The sequence below is a fragment of the Physeter macrocephalus genome, chromosome 11, assembly GCF_002837175.3.
Source record: "Physeter macrocephalus isolate SW-GA chromosome 11, ASM283717v5, whole genome shotgun sequence".
Taxonomy (NCBI): Eukaryota; Metazoa; Chordata; class Mammalia; order Artiodactyla; family Physeteridae; genus Physeter; species Physeter macrocephalus.
Window position 1 is genome coordinate 159,988,323 of NC_041224.1, and position 22,542 is coordinate 160,010,864.

At 39.2% G+C, this 22,542-nt stretch overlaps 1 protein-coding gene across 7 annotated transcripts in view; it reads right to left on the bottom strand.

The window, feature by feature from the left end:
• Positions 1–1,645: 1,645 nt before the first annotated feature.
• Positions 1,646–22,542, bottom strand: part of DIO2 (iodothyronine deiodinase 2) — a 122,202-nt gene continuing 101,305 nt past the window's right edge. For 3 of the 7 annotated variants that reach the window (XM_055088658.1, XM_028496244.2, XM_055088659.1), the window contains 2 exons: positions 15,563–15,837; positions 1,646–7,264 (listed from right to left, as the gene is read on the bottom strand). In XM_055088658.1, coding sequence (XP_054944633.1) covers positions 6,677–7,264; positions 15,563–15,837 — 863 coding nt within the window. In that variant the 3' untranslated portion in view covers positions 1,646–6,676. Of the gene's footprint in view, positions 7,265–15,562; positions 15,838–20,277; positions 20,464–22,542 lie in introns of all 7 variants that reach the window. The other 4 variants (XM_055088661.1, XM_007118520.4, XM_055088660.1 and 1 more) reach the window with 3 other exon arrangements.

Consider the following 22,542-nt stretch of genomic DNA (forward strand, 5'->3'; position numbering starts at 1 on the left):
GGAGCAACTAGGCCCGTGAGCCACAACTACTGAGCCTGCGCATCTGGAGCCTGTGCCCCACAACAAGAGAGGCCACGATAGTGAGAGGCCCGCGCACCGCGATGAAGAGTTGCCCCCGCTTGCCACAACTGGAGAAAGCCCTCGCACAGAAACGAAGACCCAACACAGCCGAAAATAAATAAATACATTTAAAAAAAAAAATAAAAAAATAAACTCCACAAAGTCTCCCCTGAGAGCTCTATCCTTTCTCTTAACTTGTTTTTAATGTTGTACATATCCGATCACTTATTGAGGTGCCCCTCATTTTTAGGGAAGTTAAAAGTAGTAGCCATTGAATTAATTTCTGATACCTTGTATATTCTCAGCATTTCTTGCTGTCCTTCTGGTAACAGACACAACTCCCTTGACAACAGAGTGAGCATGCAACACAAGCTGGTCCAGCTCAAGTCCTTCCCTCGGGATAGGTTCAAACTCTATCTGAGCCGCCTGATAGGTAGAATAAGTGAGGAGCTTCCCCCAGCCAGGTTACCCAGCATAAGGAGAAGCTGGTCTGAAAGAAAAAGCTGACTCCCAAAAAAGAGGAGACAAAAGAACTAGCAAGCACTGAAGATTTCTAAGCCACTGGATTTTGCTGTCCCTGAGGCAAGTTTCATCCCAACTATTTGCAAGGTTTGGTTATATCAGCCAATATATTCACTTTTTTTGTAGACTAACATCAGTTTGTCACTTGCAGTTTTGACGAATCCGTGACAGGTGCCTTGAGGGAGTCACGTCTTTGTGAGTTTAGTTTTACTGCTTTTGTACATTCCATTGCACCTAGCACAGGGTGCACCCTGCAAGGAATAGAAACTCAGTCAATACTTGTCAAAGTAATGATTCTTTAAATTTCCATTAAAATTCTGGAATATTACACGACACTACAAATATTAAATTATTATGTGTAGGAAATCATGAGCAAAAGTCTCAGGTACTAAAACTTTGGTTAAGTCGGGAACCAAATGTATGTATTTAGCCATGTTGCAAATATATTCCTTGTCATTAACAGGCCACTGCCTTCACAAACCATTCTTATCCTTTATATCTTCGTATAGTGGAAAGTGCTTAATATAAATGTTTTCAGATGTTGATTTTTTTATCACACACTATTGTACTACCAATCATGTAACAAATTATACACACACACACACAATACATACATACATACAGTGTGTGTTATATGTACTGCTTTAACCAACTTCCTGGAAAGTTTATTTATTGCACTTAGAAAACTTGGGGTATAAATGTAACAAAGTAAAAGTTTGCTCACAGTCTCTTTAACAGCCCCCTTTCCATTAATTCTGGGTGCAACTTGTTCATGAATATGGAAAGTATCTGAAGATTTTCTTTTAACTTGTCTTGATTTCCTTGAAGACTCTGGCGCACAGCATGAGATTAAAATAACCTGGCATTGCTGGTGATTTTGCCCACAAATACCAAGGAATAAATATTAGAATGATGGATTCCCTTTCCCTTGTCAACCATGAACATGTTCCAGCCAGGGGCAAGGTCTAGAGAGTAAGTTAAAAATAAACAAACAGGACCAAAGAGTAACTTTATTCTTTTTATTCAAAGTTTATTAAAATACAAGAACAAATTTAAAAGCACATGTACCACTCAGCACCAATATAATAACTGATTTCTACCGATAATCTCCAAAGCATTTCTGTTTCTGCAGCTAAGAAGCAGAGATATACACACACACATTCTCACCACATTTACCCAGTACTCATAGCATCATGCCCCGAATATTCTCCTTGCTAGGGAGGCAAAGACGGGCAGAGGCAAACGAATGTGACTATATCCAACCACTAACTGAGTCGATGACTCTTTCGTCAGTAGTTATCATTTGCACACTAGTAACCTCTGCACATCCTAATCTCCCTGTTTGGGCGCCCGATTACTTGGGCTGGTGATAGAGTCTGGTGATAATGTGACGCAAATTTAAACAAAACTGGCCAACGTTCCCTACCCAATATCTTTTCATTGCTTTGGTTATAAAGTACTGGATACGTATGTCTTCACATCTTCCAATCTTAACACACACAAAAACCGCATCGACCAGTGACATGGTCCGGAGAAGCCTTGAAAGAATTTTATTTCTTTGCCACTCCCTTCTGTGGGCTTCTTTCATTTATGTGTTCACCTATTTGCTTTCTGGGGGGAAAAGGGGAGTTTTGTGCCAAAATAGTGACTTCATTAAACATCTCCTGGGTCTTCGAAGTCTCTGCAGCAAATATTAAATGAACTCCCTGGAGTTCTAGTGCAGCTGCCCAAGATGGGCAGAGAGCCCCAACTTGCATGAGCAGTATTGTTTGGAGATCTGTACATGTTTGCTTTCTATTGGTTCAGACTCACCTTGGAACAGAACGGGATCTTAAGTCTGAGACCTTGCTTCTAGTGCTATCCAGAACATAAGGCATTAGGAAGTGGCCCAATGTTTTGCTAAAGTCACTCAATGACACTCATCAGCCCTCCTCCAAAGGTGAGAAGTTTCTTTTCAAATCTTCCGGGATCAGTAGACCAAGCCCTCAGGGCCTAGTCCTTCCCAGTTAGCAACTTCCTGAATCTCCAAGTCCCTGTCCCCCTTCTTTCATAGGGGACCTCAGGACACTACCAAGACAGTGTGGGTCACCAAGCAGAGGTTGGTAATTATGCCCCATCTGGACTTACACAGGAAGACTGGGTTGAGCTTCTATTTTTAAGATAACAGAAGAAGTACAGAGGAGGTTGTAATATAACTAAAAACATTTTAGCTCTGATTTTTGGCAGTATCATTTTTTTTAAAAACTCCCGGAATTAAAAAACTTATTGTTAATCTCCACTGCTCAGAGACATAACATTGGGTATATTCTGAAAAGCTCTAAATGCTGGTAAAGGTTTTTATTAATTCTTCAGTGGGACAGAAGTTAGTGTCTACATTTTCCATTTTGCAATGGCCATGTGATTCTAATTAAGCTTATCTTCCAACCATCGGTAAGAAATTAGGTAGAATAAATGTCCATGTTTATCCTCTTATGATTTACAGAACGGGAAGTCCTGCACATCAGTGCATTCTTCTTGCTGCGGACATAGCCCACAGTGCATGCTGAGGGTACCTTGTATCCAGCTGGGAGTTTTCCAAAAGGCGTAGACATTGCCTTTAACCTACCTCTCTGGTATTTTATGCATCAAGGCAGCACCCATGCATGACCTCACCATATTTCATAATTTTTATTCAAGAGCCCAAAAAGTGAAATACACTCAGGCAAAATGAAAGACAGCAGGCCTTTCTTCTCTCCTTGATCACAGAATCAGCATTTCCTGGTTAATGGTAGGAGAACTTAACTAAATCAGCAGACCATTTCAAAGTTGATGTTACCAAAAATCAGGGGTACATTCTATCAACAAGGTGAAGACAAAGGACCAGAGATCGAAAGTCATATGAGTTAAACGACTGTAACTTTAGCTATACAAAGCAGGAACAGCATTACTAACCTGCTTCTAAAGAGGTCAGTTACATTTTGATATCTGTATCAAACACTTCTACCCTACAGTGCAGACATTTCAGTCATGCCCATTCAAGAAAGTCATCCTTGATTCCACTAACGTTTTCTCTAAGCAATAAAATAAAGTAAGTTTTGAATAGTTCCAAGACATAAGTCTTTCAAACACTAAATGTCTGAGTAAATCCAGATGCTATAATAATACCTAAACTTGCTTGGAAACTATTTCTATAATGGGACAAGATAATCCAGTTTAAAAGACTAAACTGATAGCTCCATGTAAACATAGCCTATGGGGTGGGGGGAAAATGTTTAGGTATTAAAAAGAAGAAATCATATATATATGTTTATATATACATAAGCTTATAATGTATAAGTTTATATATATATAACTTATAAATTTTGCCTTGTGAGAATAGGAACTACAATTTTTCAAAGGAACATACCTTATAAAAGATAGGATAGGTAGGGTGGGTATTGACAATCTAATAATTTCTCTGAACATAAAAGCTAAACATTGATTCTCCTCTATCTCAAATAATGAGTTCTTGTTAAGTTCATAAAAGATACACCACAGGAAATCATAAAAGTTCATGATGAGATAAATAAGTTACATAATTATAGGCTTATCCTAACTCTGATAACACCAAGCCATTCTACATATTGTAGGATTCCTGAGCTTTGTCAATTTACTTTCTCTTCTGGCCCCCTAAAGCCTTTCTTCCAGTAACTCTTCTATGTTCCATTGAACATATCTTTGTCCCTGATAGTCAGCCTATGCCTCTGTATGTTTACTTCCGCTGCTTCACTTCTCCATTGCCCTATCCTCAGGGAGAAGAATTGCACACACACAACCTTCTCTTTCTTTAAAAATATATCACAGCTGGGTAGATTTCCCATCATCCTTTTCCCCAGACAACTAGCACTGCCTGCCTTAGCCAAATCTCATCCCCCCACCAGCATCTCTAACATCCTGTTCCCTTATTGTACATGTAGAACAAAGGGGAATTTTAAGGACAACAGTGTGAGTGGGCTGCCACCAATTCTTCATTTTTCCTCTCCTGGGTACCACATAAATCTCAACACCATTTTGAAGATAAAAATCAGGGGGGTCCACCGATAAGCCTTGAGTTACAGAGTTTAACTATTGAAGACTCAGAAATAATCTATTCTCAATGTGATTTTCCAGAAATTCATTAGATAATGTCACATTTTCAAAATTTGTTTCTTTGTGGGTGCATTTTGTAGAATTTAGGACAGTGGGAAACTTAAATGTTGCAGTTAAAAATAATCAGTTAAAATGGTGCTTTAATATCTAAACAATAAACTATGTAGTGATATGACTATTACGTTGCTCCATTTAAAAAAAAGAGACTTTTGGTTCTTGTACACTCAGTTCCCACTTTTTTCTCATTTCAGGCAACTAGTTCAGAAAGATATTTTCAATTTTAGATATCTTTTTCTATTAGTTTTATTTTATGATTCAATTAATGGAATGGTCATAGCAACCTTTGATTGTACATATAAATATAGCCATATACTGTGATTTGATAACATCCTCAAATTTACAATAAAAAAATTAAGATACAAAATTGGTTGTTCTATTCTTTTGGAGGTTAGGAGATTAGTTATTACTTATATTAGTTATGAGTAAAACTACAGTATCTTCATTTTAAAGAGAAATATGGTATATATTAAAATAGCATTATAAAAATGTACTATAGAGGCCTTAGATTACTATACCTCAGCTAAGAGGAACAAAGGAAAACCCAAGTCCAAATTCAAATATTAATGGGAATTCCATCTTACCAAATTCCATGGTACTGAGGATTGCCTTATAGCAAAGCCTCCAAAATCATTGATGGGAATTGTCTCAAACCTTCTCTTCTTCTGTTTTGCTCCTGAAGAAACCTTGTTTGTTTTCACCTGTCATTCATTATAGTTCACCTACTTTGGGAGACAAACAGTGCTGCAGCTGAATGGCCAGGGAACCTACATCCCACAGCAGCTGAGAATGTGTATATATAAAATATATACTGCTGAGCTCAGCATTCAGAGAACACTGCCCTAGAGACCGAGACCAAGAAGGAGTGGGACCAGAGCAAAATCGTAGGGATGGAGAAGGGTAGACCAGCACCACTGGACCCACTGGTTTTACCTTTCATCAGCGTCATGTGGTATAATTCACGTACTGAGAATGTACACACCACAAACATGTTTCAAAAAGTAATACAAATATTAAAGCATCTCTTCCCTCTCAATCTCTCCTCCTCAATCTAGGAGTATATATAAATACATTGATTTCATACGTATATTCTTGATGCTATTTTAGTGGAGTTTCTTCTTTTTCTAGCTTTGAGTATGTTTCCATGTTTCTGTGACTAACAAATTAGTCCCACTCTCTACAGTTGCAAGGTGAAGCACTAGGAAGCCTCCTAATCTTTCTGCTGCCTCCTTTTCCTAGCTTGTCAATTTGATTTTCTTCTAGCGCTTTTTCCCCACCTGCCTAGAAAGTAACCATCAGATATCAGATGATCATTCTAACCCTCCAGGTAGGGACCATTCTTGGTATCTGCAAATATAGCTGCGAGTTCTGGGATATTTAGACTGGCATAGAGCACCACATGGCTAGAAACTAGAAGATCAGAGACTACTCTAACATGTTAAACACCAAGGTCTTAACCACATGGCCTGGGCTTGAAGATTCATTATAAGTAAACATTTGGGAATTATCCAGTTGGGCTCTATCCATGCTGAAGAAAGCCTAAGCAATACCCCGTATACTAACGAGGATGGTAGAGTTATTCAGGTAAGTCTTTTCTTCAGGTCCCAAGGCATGCATCAGAGGTATCACTTCTTTTTCAGGGCAGAAAGGAACACACGCTGAAACAAGGTTTCTTCCTCTCCATCTTGGGATCTTTTCATTCAGGGCTTCTCACCAGGAAGAGAAGTAACGGGGCTACTATTTAGCCAAAAGCCATTTAAGTGGTGAAAGTAGTATCGAGATGTTAGAGGTTTATGTTCTTCTGACACGTAAATTCCTGTCTTTCAGTGAGACAATGGGACTCAGTTGAAATAGTGGATTCAGTTCCTAGTTTCCTTGTCTTTACATAATTTAAAAAAAAAATCTCTATTACAGTCATACCTTTAACCAGCTAATCTAGCTTTCATCTCTTGCTGAAGTTCTTCTCCAGCCAACGCCGGACTTCTTGAAGGTTGTAGTAGAAGGGGCCCTTTCCTCCCAGATAAGCAATTTTCTGTCTCTGCACAATACACACACGCTCAAAGGCTACCCCATAAGCGACATTGGCATTATTGTCCATGCGGTCAGCCACAACTTGGCACTGGGGCGGCAAGGAGAAACGCTCCATTAGCTGGTGGGCTGCTGCGCATCGGTCTTCCTGGTTCCGGTGCTTCTTCACCTCAAAAGACAAAGAAGAATCCCCAGGCACCGCCCAACCATCTGAAGGATGAGCCTCATCAATGTAGACCAACAGGAAGTCAGCCACTGATGAGAACTCTTCCACCAGTTTGCTGAAGGCTGGCAGCTGGTTAGTAAAAGGAGGTCAAGTGGCTGAGCCGAAGTTGACCACCAGTGGGCGCTCAGGGCTGGCAAAGTCAAGAAGGTGGCACTCAGCTCCATCAACTGTTTTCTCATGGGCACCATTTCCACTGCTGTCATCTCCTTCAGGATTGGAGACATGCACCACACTGGAGTTGGGAGCATCTTCACCCAGTTTCACCTGGTGGTGAAAAAAAGAAAGAGGGAGAGAATACCCCATTGAACACGTTGTCACTTTAATTCACGCTGTATAGAAACAACTGGCTCTAATAAAATGTGGTATTTCCTTCAGAGGATATGGTAAACATATATTGATTTGAGTAAAGAGCCACTGTGGCAGGTAATATAATGAATGGCCCTAAAGAGAATAAAAGTCTTTTTCATTCTGTATAGTCACTAAAGGTAATTATTTTCATGATTGAAGGTGCTGCAGTTAACTCTCTTCATAATTACGTTGAGACTGGTATTCTTTACTATCCTTATTTTGTGTCAGTGCTTAGCACACACTATACAAAAAATGATTAATTGCCTTTATTTTAAAAGTAAAAAGTGAATGGTCCACTTTAAAATAAATTATCAGGATTGTGGGACATGGTACCTCTTTCTGTGTTCCCACTTCTGAATTCTAAAGTACTCAGAAAAGATCTTTATTTTCTTGCCTGATGCTAAGTCATTTAAGCTCAACCAATGGACAAGGGTATCAGTGGGCTCCATTCCTGCCCAGAACGAGAAAACCGGGGGTCCACCATTTATAAGAAGAGCTACTCCCATTTAATCTCTTCAGTACTTCAGCTTTCCCATCTGTAAAATGGTGATAATAACACCTATCTTCCTCATACGGTTATAGGAGGATGACATAGGAAAAGAGCTTTGTACACTATAAATCATGGTGGGTGTGTAGTTTGCCATTATAGATGCCGCCCAGAAATGTGAAACAGAATACTATTTTCCTGACCAATTCTATGTTCCAAAAAATATATATTGTTAGAAGTGATTTGAGCTCTCCTCAGTGTGACATCCTTCCCAAAGACTTCTATGCCTTCTGCATACTTTGGGGTTCTTTTGACTAGAACCTCATCATTTCCATTAAACAAACAAATGAGTGAACAAAAACATAAAATTTTACTTTTTGCAGAATTCTACTTTTAATTTCTCACATTACACGTGTTTTTTGTTTGTTTCACTTTTTTAATCTGAGAAGTCACAAACCATTTACTTTTCTACCACACATTTTATTATCAAGTTCCCCTGAATTATAAAATATTCAGGCAGAAGAGGTATAGAGGAAAATTGTTCCAGGTACCCTCTTTGCACGTAGTTTAAATTGTTGAACACAGACTGAAAGAGAGTTTGCTGGTCTTTGAATTTGTAAACTGATAATAAAAAGCAGGCAACATAAAAGAGCCAATTACTTCAGTTTGAATTAATACAACTGGATCTTCCCCTAGAATGGTTTAATCAAAGCCAGTAACACTGGAGACAACTTACAACAGTATAGTTGATTTTTATACACACTATCCTTAATGTTATAAAACACTTCCAACTGGATTGACTTTTCCCCTCATATAAATACCACCACATATAACATTGCTGTTAATTGAAGTCACTTAGAAGTGAATTGTTAAAAACTCAACAATCCAAACTGATAAAAAAAAAAAAAAGCACTCAAGGGCTTTTATTCAGAAGCTTCTATCTGATGTTAATGCATAACTCATTTTAACTGCAGAGGAAGAAGTAAAGAAGCCCTTTCTCTCCCTTGTGAAAAATCCTAGCAGGGCAGGTTTGAAACAAGTACTGTTAGTTTTCTAAAAGAAATCTTAGAATAACAAATTTCTTTCTTAGAAAAGGAAGCTGTTGGTGTGGTTTAAATAAGTACATTTGTTTTCAGTCACTATCAGGAAGAAAGTTATTTTATTTGTATTTTCTTGGTTAATTTGCAAGTGACACTAGGTGAAGAAACCGAATAAGCCACTTTTAGCTGGACTGTTTTATATGAGCTACACTTGCCTCTGAGGTTTTAAAATATACTTAAAATTTAAAGATATATACATTTTAAAGGTATTATAAACTTTTAAATCTATGGGTTCTTTTTGTACTTCTTTGTAGATTTAGGTAATAGGTAGCGTTACCATCACCTTCTCGTTAGATCTTTCCCACGTAAAATAGCAATAATGATTCTAGGACGGCTGCTTTTAACAATATCGTTGTGCTGTGTTTCGCAACACACTGTGATATAAAGATCTGAATGCATTCAGATCAGTCTGAATCCATTAGCTGTTGTAGCAACTTCTCATTAAGTGAGCAACCCATACACAGGAGAATAATCATCTCTGGACTACAGACTGGGAGGTTCTTGGTAGGTAAAAACATCCACCTGCATTTCTGAGTCATTTTTAAGAACTCTGAACAACTGTGCAGCCTCGTTAAATGGGCCTCTGTGGCCCCTGACTCTCACCCTAGCTGAACTGTTGATCCTTGCATTATTCCTGATTATTCAACTGAGTAATCTACTCTGACTTCAGTCACAGGTGACACTCTTGTTACCTGTAATTAATTTTCTTGGAAAGGTAAAGCACCTTCTCCTTCTTCTTAGTGACAATGTATCATTCAGCCACATCATTCTTTTCAAACTACAAACAGACTAGTTCAACTTAGAAAACTTAGAACAAGTACAACATCTTAACTTTAAAATCAAAAGTGAGGAAAGTTACCAAATACATAATGCTCTTTGACATCTTAACTTTAAAATCAAAAGTGAGGAAAGTTACCAAATACATAATGCTCTTTGGTATTTGCGGGGGGGGGGGGTGGCGGGAGGTGTTGGTATTTTGTTAAGCTGGGAGAAAATTTATACATACACTTTAAAATTTTTTATTACATAAATTATTGTTATTATTAATTGTTGTTATAATCCTAGGTAGAGGTCAGTGAAGAATTTTATGCTTAATAATAACCTTAATCTACACTGAACACAATCACATTTGGGTGATGGATGAGCTAACTGAGGCAGATTATTTAGAAGAGTGGATCCTGGATCCCACTGGAGAGTAACGCCACGATCAACACCTAATGCTGTTGATCTGTTCTTGATTATCTCAGCTGGTCAGTGTGTAAAATGAAAGTAACCAATCCTCTTCATTTTGTTGAGCAGCCGTAGGACTTGACTGCAGATTAGAATGTCATAAACAGAATTATCCTTTTAATGAGCGTGACTAGGTAAGAGATAATGCACAGGTAAGAACAGTGCTATTAATAAAACTACAAGGAAAAACACACACCCATTTTTTGGAAGTCCAGATGTGAGTAGACCAGTAGTCTGCTTTTATAAGTGTCATAGACTAATCATAAAATTTGTCCATCTTTGCTAAAAACTGCTGATAGAGGACAATTTAGCAACAATAAAGAAAAAAACCTTTAACAATTAAAAAAATGAAAGTCTTTCTTAAACTGAAAAATAAAATCTTTTAGAAGGACATTATTGTTCATTTCTCGTCTTCCTATTTGGTCACCATGAAAATTAAATACGTATTGTGACCAAAGTTACCAATGGAGAGTTTCTTGGTTTGCTCGGCTTTTCACCCTGCTGAGATGGAATGGGAGAATCACCATTGCCTTCAATGATGGAAGATCTTTGCTTTCCTCAGGAGCAAATCATTCCTTGACAAAAAGCCAGAATGAGGAAGAAAATAAAGTTGGTCCCATAATAACATTTAGGCTGCAGGAAAGAAGCTCGACAAAAACAGGTTATCCCCTGGTACTCCCAAACTTTGTTTTAATTTCCCACAGTGGCACAGAAAGTCTCCTGGCCACAAGTTACCTATCATCTTAATTTCTCCTTCTTAGAGGGTTTGTGTTTGGTTTTTGTCCTTAATGAGACATATTTGCCAAAGAGGCATTCAAAAGGCATTTTTTACTCTTGCGGAAGAGTAATTAGGTCGGTACCTCTTTCCCTGCCAGCATTAGCCGCTCTAAAGAGAACCCTGCCCAGTATTTAATGCCCAAACACAAGCATCATTTCCACTAATTGGTCTTGAAGTTCCGATGTTCCCAAAGGGTCTCTTTATTTTGCAAGGATCAGAAAGGACATACGTAAAATGTAATATCGTCATCACTGACTTTTCTCTCTCTCATCTGCACTATTACAGTTGTCCTTTCTTATGTTTTTATAATCAACATCAACACAACACCAACAAGGGCGGAGAATAAAGGGTTTGTATTTTTACAGCAGAAGACATCTCTGGGCCAAGCTCAAATGTTGTGATAGCCATATTTATAAATATGAACAAGAATGTAAATATATGGCATATATTTGATTCCCTTGATGATGGGATTCCTTTTGCTGACAGTTTTCAGCGCATGGGGAAAAGGATAATGCTGCTTTAGCATGTGGACTGTGAAATGCAGGGCAAGGGGAAAAAAAAGAAAGAACCATTCATCAAGTAGAAGCTGGAAATAGAGCATATACTACTAACCTTGTTTTTTTTTCTTTTCCACAGCCTGAGAAAGGCTTCTGGACAAAATATCACCTAATCTCATGATAGAAAGCAAAGCAGATGATAAAAATGGGGGTAGGTATGTGGCAGAATTATTTTTACACATCCTTTTTGCTGTCCAAAGCCCTGGAATGGCTTTATTAACTGTCAGGAAATTTCAAATTCTTTGACATAATGACCAGCCTACATCAACGTCCTTACAAATGTGGCCAAACAATTATTAAGCAGCATTTTAACCATTTATATTCAAATTGGCCAAATAAATCAGTGTTGAAGGATAAGCTACCTACTCTTTCCTCTGAGTTCAATTCCCTGTTAGCTATTCTCTTGTTGATTTGTAACTTGAAAAATACAGCTGTAAGCTTTATCATTTCCCAGTGTTTTATCCAAGTGATGGACAAGCTCTGGCTGTAGCCTTCTTTGTGTTCTTTTGGGAATGTTTCTTTCTTAAAAGAGCCATTTTCCATTGTAGAAACGAGTGTCAAAAGGCTGAGGTGAAGGAAGAGGAGGAGGAGAATGTTAAAGAGACCCTTTCAAAACCAAAATTATATGTTCAAATGAATATGTTTTCTGTGCCACAGCAATATTGACCGTGTAGAAGCTAAACTGCTTGTCAGCATCTATACTGTGTGCTTACTTTTACACTTCATTTAGGTGGGAGCCAGGCTCCCAGACAGGGTAGTTTGTTTACTGGTTGTATTTTTGGGTCTTTGGGCACCAGCACAAGGGTGCAGTGTCAGATGCGATGACACCGACTAGGGAAAACTTAAATAATAAACATCTGTTATACACCTCAGTCTCTCACAAGACTCAGTAGATTTCCCTTCTCATCCAAATCATGCATGGACCTCCCTTTACCCAAACCCAAATTGTCTTTCAAGGCGTCCCTATAAAGTTAATTTCAAATCCCAGTCAACAGTGTAATGAAGAAGGGTTTTTTGTTTTATTTTGTTCTAATTTGTTTTCATTTCCTTGTTGCCTCTTGTGGGAGCCAGGCACAGGCACAGCACTTTTACTGCACTTTATCTAAATAACTTCCCAAGTGTCTGCCATTCCACAGCCGGGAGAATGAGAAATGACCTGCCTCATCGTATGGCATGTGCACACTCCTCACCCTGGACAACTCTGCTTCTGGGGCCGGCAGCCTCGAAATAACGCAAGTCAGGATTGTGAAACACCGTGATGCCGTCTCAAACAGAGACTCCTCCAGTGTGTCTCTAGACAGGGCTACGCCCAAAGGCAGTGGCCCAGGTGACAGTAGCATTTGGGGAAGTGATTCAATCTGTTTCAGAGATTCTGAGTGACCCTCAAGTGCCTCCACAGCCGCCACCGCCCTTGCTACACTTGGAGACAGAAGGAGATCTAAACTCAGTGCAAGCTGTGTTCACCGGTGCTTCCATCACGCACCCAGTCCAGCCTTATCTCTGTACATATGGGCTCTTGTGTTGCTTCGTCTCCTGGCAGCTACTGTATAAGTCATAAAAGCAAACATAATAATGTCAGTCATGAACTTGGTCACTAACCAAATCAGTAGACAGAAACAATACAGGAGAAGAATACACAAACCATGTGCAAAAAGGAAAACAAATCACTCATCCTTCTCAGTCTCTTAGAGTAGGGATAACAAAATATTGCAACACAATGAAACACTATACATTGGTGAAAAAAATAAACAAATGATCAAGTTTATTAGAGGCATTTGTTTCCTTTTCCCTTTTTATTTCAATAAGCTGCTTGATAGGAGAAACGATCTCACTTAATATTTGTGGGTAACATCACAACCCCCATATTTTATGTGAGAATATACATGCATACATGTAAAATTCTCCAAAGCAGTGACTTTTCTTTTATAGGCAGAAGTCACTTGTCTTTGAAAAAAGGAAGAGTTTAATATGCTGAGACCAAATAACTGACATTGCCATGTTATCTCCTAACACCTATGAAATACAGGTATAGATGAGGGAACTTCCTAATTCATAACATGCCTGACATACTTGTGTGTGTGCACACCCCACCCTCCTCCAAATTCTCTACCCCCAGAACAAAATGTGAACATTTCACATTCAGCATATACATTTGTGGAAATGAAATGATCATCTCGATATTTCCTTCCCACATCTCCCATTCACCCCATGTACATAATATAAAGTGAGTTTTTACCGTTAGAACTTTGAGCATCGTTTCGAACTATTATAAAGAAATTTTCCCTTACTAAGAAGAGCTCTTACTATTTTCCTGTCTTTAGGACAACAAATGCAAACCTTCTGCAGGCTGCTCTCAATAACAAAGACATGTACAGTAGGAAAACTTCCCTAATCCACCATGAGTATTTTCTTCTTGAACACTTATTTGATTTTCAATGGAAGGATCCTACTCTGGATTCCTTGCTACTAGAAATTACTTCTTTTCCATTCCTGGTGCATAGATTTTTTTTAAAATTTTTATTTTATATTGGAGTATAGTTGATTAACAATGTTGTGCTAGTTTCAGGTGTACAGCAAAATGATTCAGTTATACAAATACGTGTATCTATTCTTTTCCAAATTATTTTCCCATTTAGGTTATTACAGAGTGTTGAGCAGAGTTCCCTGTGCTGTCCAGTAGGTCCTTGTTGGTTATCTGTTTTAAATATAGCAGTGTGTACATGTCAATCCCAAACTCCCAATATAACACTTCCCGCCCCACCCTACCCCCCCTGGTAAGCATAAGTTCCTTCTCTAGACTTATTTTTCTAGAGTTTATTTATGGAGGACTCATTCTCCTTCCCCCTTTTATTCTGAGTTTTCCGGCTCTGTTTCTGAGGTACTGCCTGCCTATAGTACACCACTTCACTAGCTCCCATATTCCTTTCAAACTCCCTTCCTGGCATCTCGGGCAAGGTCTCTCAATACTGTTAGGGAAAAGCAAGAATGTCTGCTTTGATACTAGCTTTTGCCAGATGAGTCAATTCTTCCTAAGCCCAGGGACATCCAGGAGTCACACGGGCATAGGGAGAGAGAGCAAACTGACAAAGGACCAGTGCCCTTTCCTCTTTGCCCCTTAAGAAGATCTGAGCTGAGGATGCTCCACCATCTCCAAGCAGCATGCTTCACTTAGAAACAAAGATCACTCTGGTTTTGAAAGGGCAGCCCCTGGGACGCAGCGTCTGCAGGTAAGTGAGGCGACTGCTCGTGTTCCAGGCACGAGTTATAAGAGCTTTGAGATTGCCGTGAACCATAGGTTTATCTGCTCTTTCTAACACAACTTACTTAACTTTTGAGAAACAAAGCAAATGTGGTTTCTCTAACAGAGTCTGGATTTTTGACAGCTAGTTCTCAGATCTTTCTTCTTCAAACAGATATCTAGTGACTCCAGACTCAGTGCCTAATAGCTGCTTCAGAAGGTTCTAATCCAAATCAAGGTAGAGGATGATGGTGCACAGCCTTGCTCTCATTAACTCTCACTCCTACCAGAAACGAAGCAGCCACTCTGCTAAATGATACCTGCTGTTATTATTTTGTTAAATCTTGCCAGCTCCCTGAGAGTTTTGAGTGGTGTTTTCTTTTTTCTTGCTTTTTAATGCCTACCCATTGAACTGTCTTTCCTAATGCACCTCACATAGCCTTTCATCAAGCAAAAAATGCCAGTTCATGACAAGAGCAGAATAAATGCAGCGGTCTGCCCTCCCCCAACACTTTCTGACTTTTCTCAAAGTTATTCTACAGGCACCAATACCTTCCACTCCAAAGTCACAGCAAGCCATTAACAACCCTTATTAGAAAGATCCTTCTCAGGTCACGCAGAGTCACTATGACTTAATACCTGTCATCCCCAAATCTACTGTGAGTGACAGGTGTAGAGAGTAGACAGAGGAGTGCCCTCGAGCGTAACCGCTAGGCCCCCGAATAGGGCTGCACCGTTCTCACCCCGGTGCTCCTGCTGGCCCCCGGCCCCCCACATTCCAGCCCCAGCCGCCCTGCGGAGAAGCCCCTCTCGGCGCAGCTCACCTGTTTGTAGGCATCGAGAAGGAAGCTCTTCCAGATGCAGCGCATCCCCTCTGAGGTCAGCATGCGCCTCCACTCCCCGCGAGTGGACTTGGAGCGGCTCAGCAATAGCACCACGTGCTTGAGGAGAACGACCGAGTCATAGAGCGCCAGGAAGAGGCAGTTGGAGAAAAAAACTGGCAGAATCTGCAGTGTGATCAGCAAGTCTACGCTGAGGATGCCCATCTTCTCTGCCTCCTGGGTCAGTTGCCTTGTGCGCTCTGGTTCCCCTTCACCCTCTTATTTAAAAGGGGGGTGGTGATTGAGGGGGTGGGGGAGGGGAGGGGGGAGGTTGGGGGTGGGGGGAGAGGGAGAAAAACTAAATTAAAAGGAAGCCCAAGTTGTCTCCTTTTTCAAAGAAGCAGAAATGGCAAGACCAAGTCCAGTCTCTCCAGCCCAGCAGTTGGAGTGTGCCCATCAATTCATTCAATTCGGAGCTGCTGCTTTTTTTTTTTTTTTTTTTTTTTTTTTTTCAGGATTTAAGATGTTTAAAAAAAAAAAAAAACTGGCGTACCCGTCCCTAATCCAGTTACCCCTCTCAGAGTCGGTTAAAGACAGGCAGTTCTACTTTCATTTCCAAGCACCTATGAGACTGTGGCAGAGATTGCAAAATTTTCTTTAGCTTTTCATTGTCTCTATGTTCAGAAACGTAGCCTGTTTCTTTCTAGAATTGCCAGAGTTTTTAAAATGTGCTTTAAGGGTAGTTTTTTCCCTTCTTTACTCCGTTTACACACACTTTCTGTTCTCCTTCTCCCAGCCTGTCTCACTCTCTCCCTTCCTCAGGAGCGACTGACTTCTCTCTTTTTCCTCACTCCCTCTGGCTTTTCCTTCGTGCTATCTGTCTGTGGTGCAAAGTGCCTCTCTCTGCAGCCCAGTGAGTCTCCCTGAAGCCTTTTATACATTCCCTGGCTAATTGCTGCAATAGAGAAATGAAAGCCTAATCTTGGTAAAGATCTTGACGTCATTGAGAAAGAGGGCTTTACTTTGGCCAGGACTGCAGTGAATAGAAAAGCAAAACTCGGCAACTTTTTTTTTTTTTTTTTAGGAGGTGGGGTGGGGGTCAAGAGGGACAGTGGAATTTTGCTTTGTGATTTAAAGAGAGAGAGAGGGAAAAATATTAATACCTCTGAGGGTTTTCAGGAAATGCTCCCAAACTTTGGGGAAAGTTACTTAATACAATGTGTAGATAGATAGGGAAACTCCCTCTCCTCTGATTATTATTATTGTTATTGTTTATTTATAAGGGGTTTGGGAAAGAAAGGATCCTGCAAGGCAAGTAGAAAAGAGGAAGATTAATCATAGATGGTCTCTGTTCTATTTCTTGGAAGATGTGAATGCTTACCTTCCATCTTTACGCCTATATACTATGACTGTCTCCCGTCAGATTTGTGACCTAAGTTCTTTAAATATTTTTGAGTCATAATCTTATTTAAGAAAATCCAAAGTGAATTGTGAGGTGGAAAACTTTTAAACTCTTTGAGTACCACCACAGCACTTTTCTAAAGCTTCTTGTTGAAAATTAGTACAAGTTTTCTTTTTAGTTTTACTGAAGCTTCCAATGCAAAAAAAGAAAAAAAAAAAGAAAATCTTCTAGACATGAAAGTAGCTAGGTGACCAGACCTTCTTTTATTTCCATTTTGCCTATATGCAGATTAAATAAAATTTTTATTAAGTGGCATTAAGCATAAGGATAAGAAATAAATGCTTTATAAGAGAATTCTTTAATTTCTGCAGTTGCCTTGCTTCTGTTAACCTAGCCCCTAAGAGACCTGACACTTGAAGGAACCTTCTTTCTGCTTGAAAAAAAAAAAAATTAATTAAATTTGTAGGTGGTTAAGAGCAGACTTTGAATTGGCTCAAGAGTCACACTGACCATTGCTCAGTGGCTTGCCTCTCCCATTAGTCTCCAAAACTGACAGGTACTTAGGCAGACAATGCTTTGGCAGAATGCCATGACCCCCATCTCGTTCTACTTTTCCTTCCTCACTTACCTAACAGATCACCTCTAGGAATTATGTTTTCTTGGAAGAAGGAGTGGCAAGTACAGACATTGGGGTGGAGATATAGAATGTAAACTGAAAATTAATTAGCTGACTTCTTCATGTTCACGGAGCTCTCATTAAGCATGAGGTAAGCAGCCGGTGCAAATATATGGTCAGTAGATTTCTGTGTTTTGTCCCTGTGGTTAAAACCTGCAAGATCAGAGAACTAATTTAAAAGCCTAGAGTAGGGGTCATTAATTGGTGGGCCCATGGGCCAAATTCTGCATGCATATGCATTTTATTTGCTTGGCACAGTGCTTTTTGCCTTTAATAAAATAATTGAATGAGAGTGCCTTTCGGTTCCGAGAGACCAGAGTTTCCTGTCTGCTTTGTTTGTTGCTATCTCTCAGCGGTTAGAACCATGCCTGGCACGTAGTAAGTGCGAGGAAGGTGTCCTGAATGGACAAATGGGCCAGGCATGCATTGCTCCACACTAGGGGTACTATTCACATACCATATGTTGTGACCATGACTGGGGTACCCCAGAACTGTGTGCATCCTGGTGGACTTGGGTGTGGCCCTCCCCATTGACACAACCCTCACCATTCCCTATTGTCCTAAAAACCTGATTCCTTCATTTTTATCGTCAGTGTAGCCCATGACAAGTTTTGGATTTGCATCCCATGGACTAAATTTTTAGAGAAGACTTCAAAGCCTAGAAAAATGAACATAAACCACATAGAAAAATATTTTTCCTATGACTAGCATACATTGTTAGCAAAGGATATTATTTGTATACATAATATATATTTACTCCATTCATTCTCTCAATCTTCTCCTTCTGGAAAAAAAAAAAAGGGACAAAAAAGGGAGGTGGCAACATGGTATTTTAACTGGTATAGATGAGAAAGCTATGGTGCCAGACAGAGTGCCAGCCAACAACGACAGAAGAAGGTGTGGACTCAGGAAATGACACTTCCACTCACCACCCAAGCCTTAAAATCTCACCCCTTCTCAGACATTCATTTTGCCCTGTTTGAATTAAACCAGTTCTCCTTTAAGGTAGAGATTTCTTGGCAGCTATAAACCAGCTCTCCCTCACTTGTCATTTGCTTTCAATAAGAGGCGTATGTTTGGAAATGGCAAGACAAGGAGGAGGATTGGTAGAGAATCAGAAAAAATGCTTTCTTTTTAAATGCAAAGTTCAAGGCACGTGCAGACTACAAATGGTTATAAATCAAAATTGTTTTCTTTTTACAAAGTCAGAAGTGTTTGAGAGGTGTTTTTTTTTTTTAAATAGAAGAACAAATTGGCAGATAGCCAATCTGATTGTGACATTTCTCAGATTTCTTCTATCATTTTCTTTAAATGAATGAATAAATAAATCACAAAACCGAGAGCCTTTCTTTTACTTGTTAGACAGTCTGTCCAATCTAGAAATTACATTTCTCCAAAGCTATTTCTCTTTTTATACATGGTTCACAACTACTTGTTCTAATTATTAATAATATTTAGCACTTTGACCTTCAAGTAATTTTATACCAATTAAGTAACAAAAACAACCCATAGGTGATAGAGTATGATTTGTCCCATCATGTAAATGAGAGAAAGTAGATCATCAAGGTTGTAAAGTCCGAGCTGGTGTTGGGATATTTTCCCCCAACTCTAAACCTCAATGCTTGTCCTATATGACTATTTTATTGGTCCTGGTTGTAACTCTGAGAATGAAAACCCTTGCCCAAAGGATATCTGGGATTTCACATTTGTTTAATATTGCCCCAATTCAAGCTCCTGATTCCATTTGAAAGGCTTGGATATCTTCTTGGTCATGTAAGTGTTCTTAGCAATCAACACTGTAATGAGTTAAATGCAAACCAATGTGTGGTATGTTGGTTGAATTTCCCCATACAATGCTGTACACAGGCTTTAAATTCCAGAGAGGTAGCCTAGAGAAAAATGCTTTAGGCTTTTTAATAACACTGTAAAATTGTTTAATTTTTTTCCCTTTTCATAGTTTGAGAGCAGCACGTCCTACCATAGCGTCCTTCTGTTTGGAAAAATAAGCATATGAGTGATAAGGCTTCCTTTGGTCCACTTTTTGACTCTTAAATTGAGATTAAGAAAATGAAGTTGGATAGCCTGAAAGCACACCTGGAGATTTCAAGGATGGAAGCTGCCACTACTCTTTCCTTATTGTTATCTGAAGGCAGCAAAGGGCATTCAAGAACACTATGGAATTCATGCTGTGGATTTTCAAGTGGTCTTAGTTTTGTAAAATTTTATTCCTTCCAATTCCAGTGACTTGCTAAATATAATTTTTACATGGAGATTAAATTTTACCTTAATAAAAACTTGTCTAATAAATATATTATAAATCCAATAATGTCTGGTCAGGACAGGTGCATTGATTCTGGGTTTGGGAATATGACTGCCATACATATAACCCGCTGCCCACCCCCAAATAATAGTGCGCCTCTTACCAGAGAAGGAAATCACAAACTGTACAACCTTCCATCTCTAGTGACTCCTGACTGTGCTGAGAGTGAGTTATAATGAAGGGTTTACACCACAACTACTGAATCCCTCAAAACCCCCTGTGGGCCCATCCATTTTACAAACACAGCCATGTTCCCTGCCCTGTGATGAAAGGAGAAGCTCAATGGATAAAACAGACAACCCCAGAGTAAACTGACACACCTTGAGCAAAGCAACGTAGGGCTGGGGTCGAGAAGGCGGACGCTCTGGGAGGTATGAGAATTCTATCCCAACGGTCCAGCCGTGTCTTAGGTCCCTTTGCAAGCCCTGGCAGAGAGCACAGTCTGAGGTGTTAATGCATTCTTCCCTCAGGAACTGCTGCTGCTCTTTTTTCTTCCAGGCCACCTACTGGCAAAACAGAGAAGGAAAAGAAAAGGGAAAACACAGGAGGAGGGGAAAGCAGAAATGGAGAGAAGGGAGATGAGAAGGGTGGAGAGGAGAAAGAGGAATGTAGAAAAACGGAGAAGATTCGATGAATTGCCTGCAGAGGCTGCCAGCCAGAGAGCCAATTAATGCCAATTGTGGCAATGCTTTTTGTGAGGAAGACAGCTGTCCAGAAACTGGATGGATGCCAGCACCTCATTTCACAGTGGTCACTGAACAGCTGTTAGGAGACAACAGCTTTCATTTGCTATTGACCTGATCTAGATCTAAACTGATGGCCAGTCCCCAACCCACCTGGTCAAACCTCTATAGGTGCTCTGAGGATCTCTGAGTGTTAGTTTTGAGACTAGTTTATTAACCTCTAGAGACACCAGGGTTGGATGGAGGGTAGTGGAATAGATGAGAAGAACACTCTGTAAAGTTAGACATGGTGAATTCCTTCAGGACAAAAAGCCCTCAGAGAGAACAAATTGAACTCACCCTCTCTTTTCCAAAAATTTGACTCAACATCCTCATTCTCCCTAAATCCTTGACCCAATGCAATAGACCAAAAGAAACAAGGGAACATAATCAAAATCAGTCATCATTTTTGGAACAACTTTTCCTCTACTTTGTTTCATTCCACAGCTCATAGGAAACCACCAGATGATATTAAGTTTTAAAATAAAGTAGGTCATACTTTATAAATGGTTTTATAGTAGCTTTTTAAAAAATCCCTTATATATCACCACACTCATACGCTGAGTACATGAACACAGAGCATGACAAAATGTATTAACATACATGCCAGTTCATGCCATTCCAGGAGTAATAATGTAGCCTGTTCCCACTGAGAGCAAAGGATGCCACACCACCTCTCTTAAGAATCAGTAGATACTAATGCACAGAGGAAATATTCTATTCCAAGCTCAGTGGAGATGGTGAAGCTAATAGAATTAACTGTAGCATGAAAAATCCATGTTTGATATGGGGGTAAGACACCTTCAATGAGGATGATTGTACAATGAGATATGTTACCAAGGGAGGTTATGGAAATGTTATCAGTGGACCTATTCTCAAGGTAAAGAGGGAAGCCCATAAGATAATCTCTCAAAACTTTCAAGCCTCTGGTCCTATTAAGATAATAGTTAAGAATAAGTTAATATATAACACATACATAAAACCATCCAACTGGGCTAATGGCAGAATACCATAATCATAAATTATTGTTCCATGTCCATTTCAATTTTGAAGACTAATTTTTTGTACAATTAAGTGAATCCTTATGCTTTTCTAAGGGAGAGTAGATGGGATGAGAAGACATCTCCTTAGATGTCTTCTAAGGAGAAAATATAAGACATGAAATTCAAATCTATTTTTTAAATTCAGCCTCATTTATTAGATGGACCCTGGTATCTTTTATCAAGATACAACTACTTAGCTAAATGATTATTTTTAAAATAGATGTATACAAATTCCTGAATAGTTTTAGTTTGTTTTCTGAGGGGAATTTTCTATCATGTTTTAAGGACTCAACATCTGCCTTCCCAAAATAGAAACAATACTCTTTATGATTGTTGTATTAGTAATGAGCTAAATGATACACAAATCTAAGACCTCAAATTCCTCAGAGCATAATCTCTATTGCTTCCTGGTAAATGTTAAATAACACCAGCTTACTCAGAAAATTGGCATTCACCTCCTATCAAGAGATGTCTTGTTCTGACAGTCATCAGACTCAATCTATTTCTGGGGCCATACAGGTCCATATGACCAAAAGCAAACCTCTGAACTGATTTCTCTACCTATAAAATGGAGCTAAAGATGTTATCCCACATTTATCTCAGGTTGGTGGTTGAGATAGTCATAACATAGTCATGCTTTTAAGAGACTTAGTCTTTAAAAAAATGCTCAAAATAAAAAGCAATCTTGGATGATGTTTATTCAGACCTGTCAGTGTCAATAGATTCCCTCTAATAAAAACTTCTGTGGATAAAAATAGTTCCTGGCAGGTCAGATCTGATTTTAGTATTAATTACCAACCTACTCTACCTGACTTTAAGG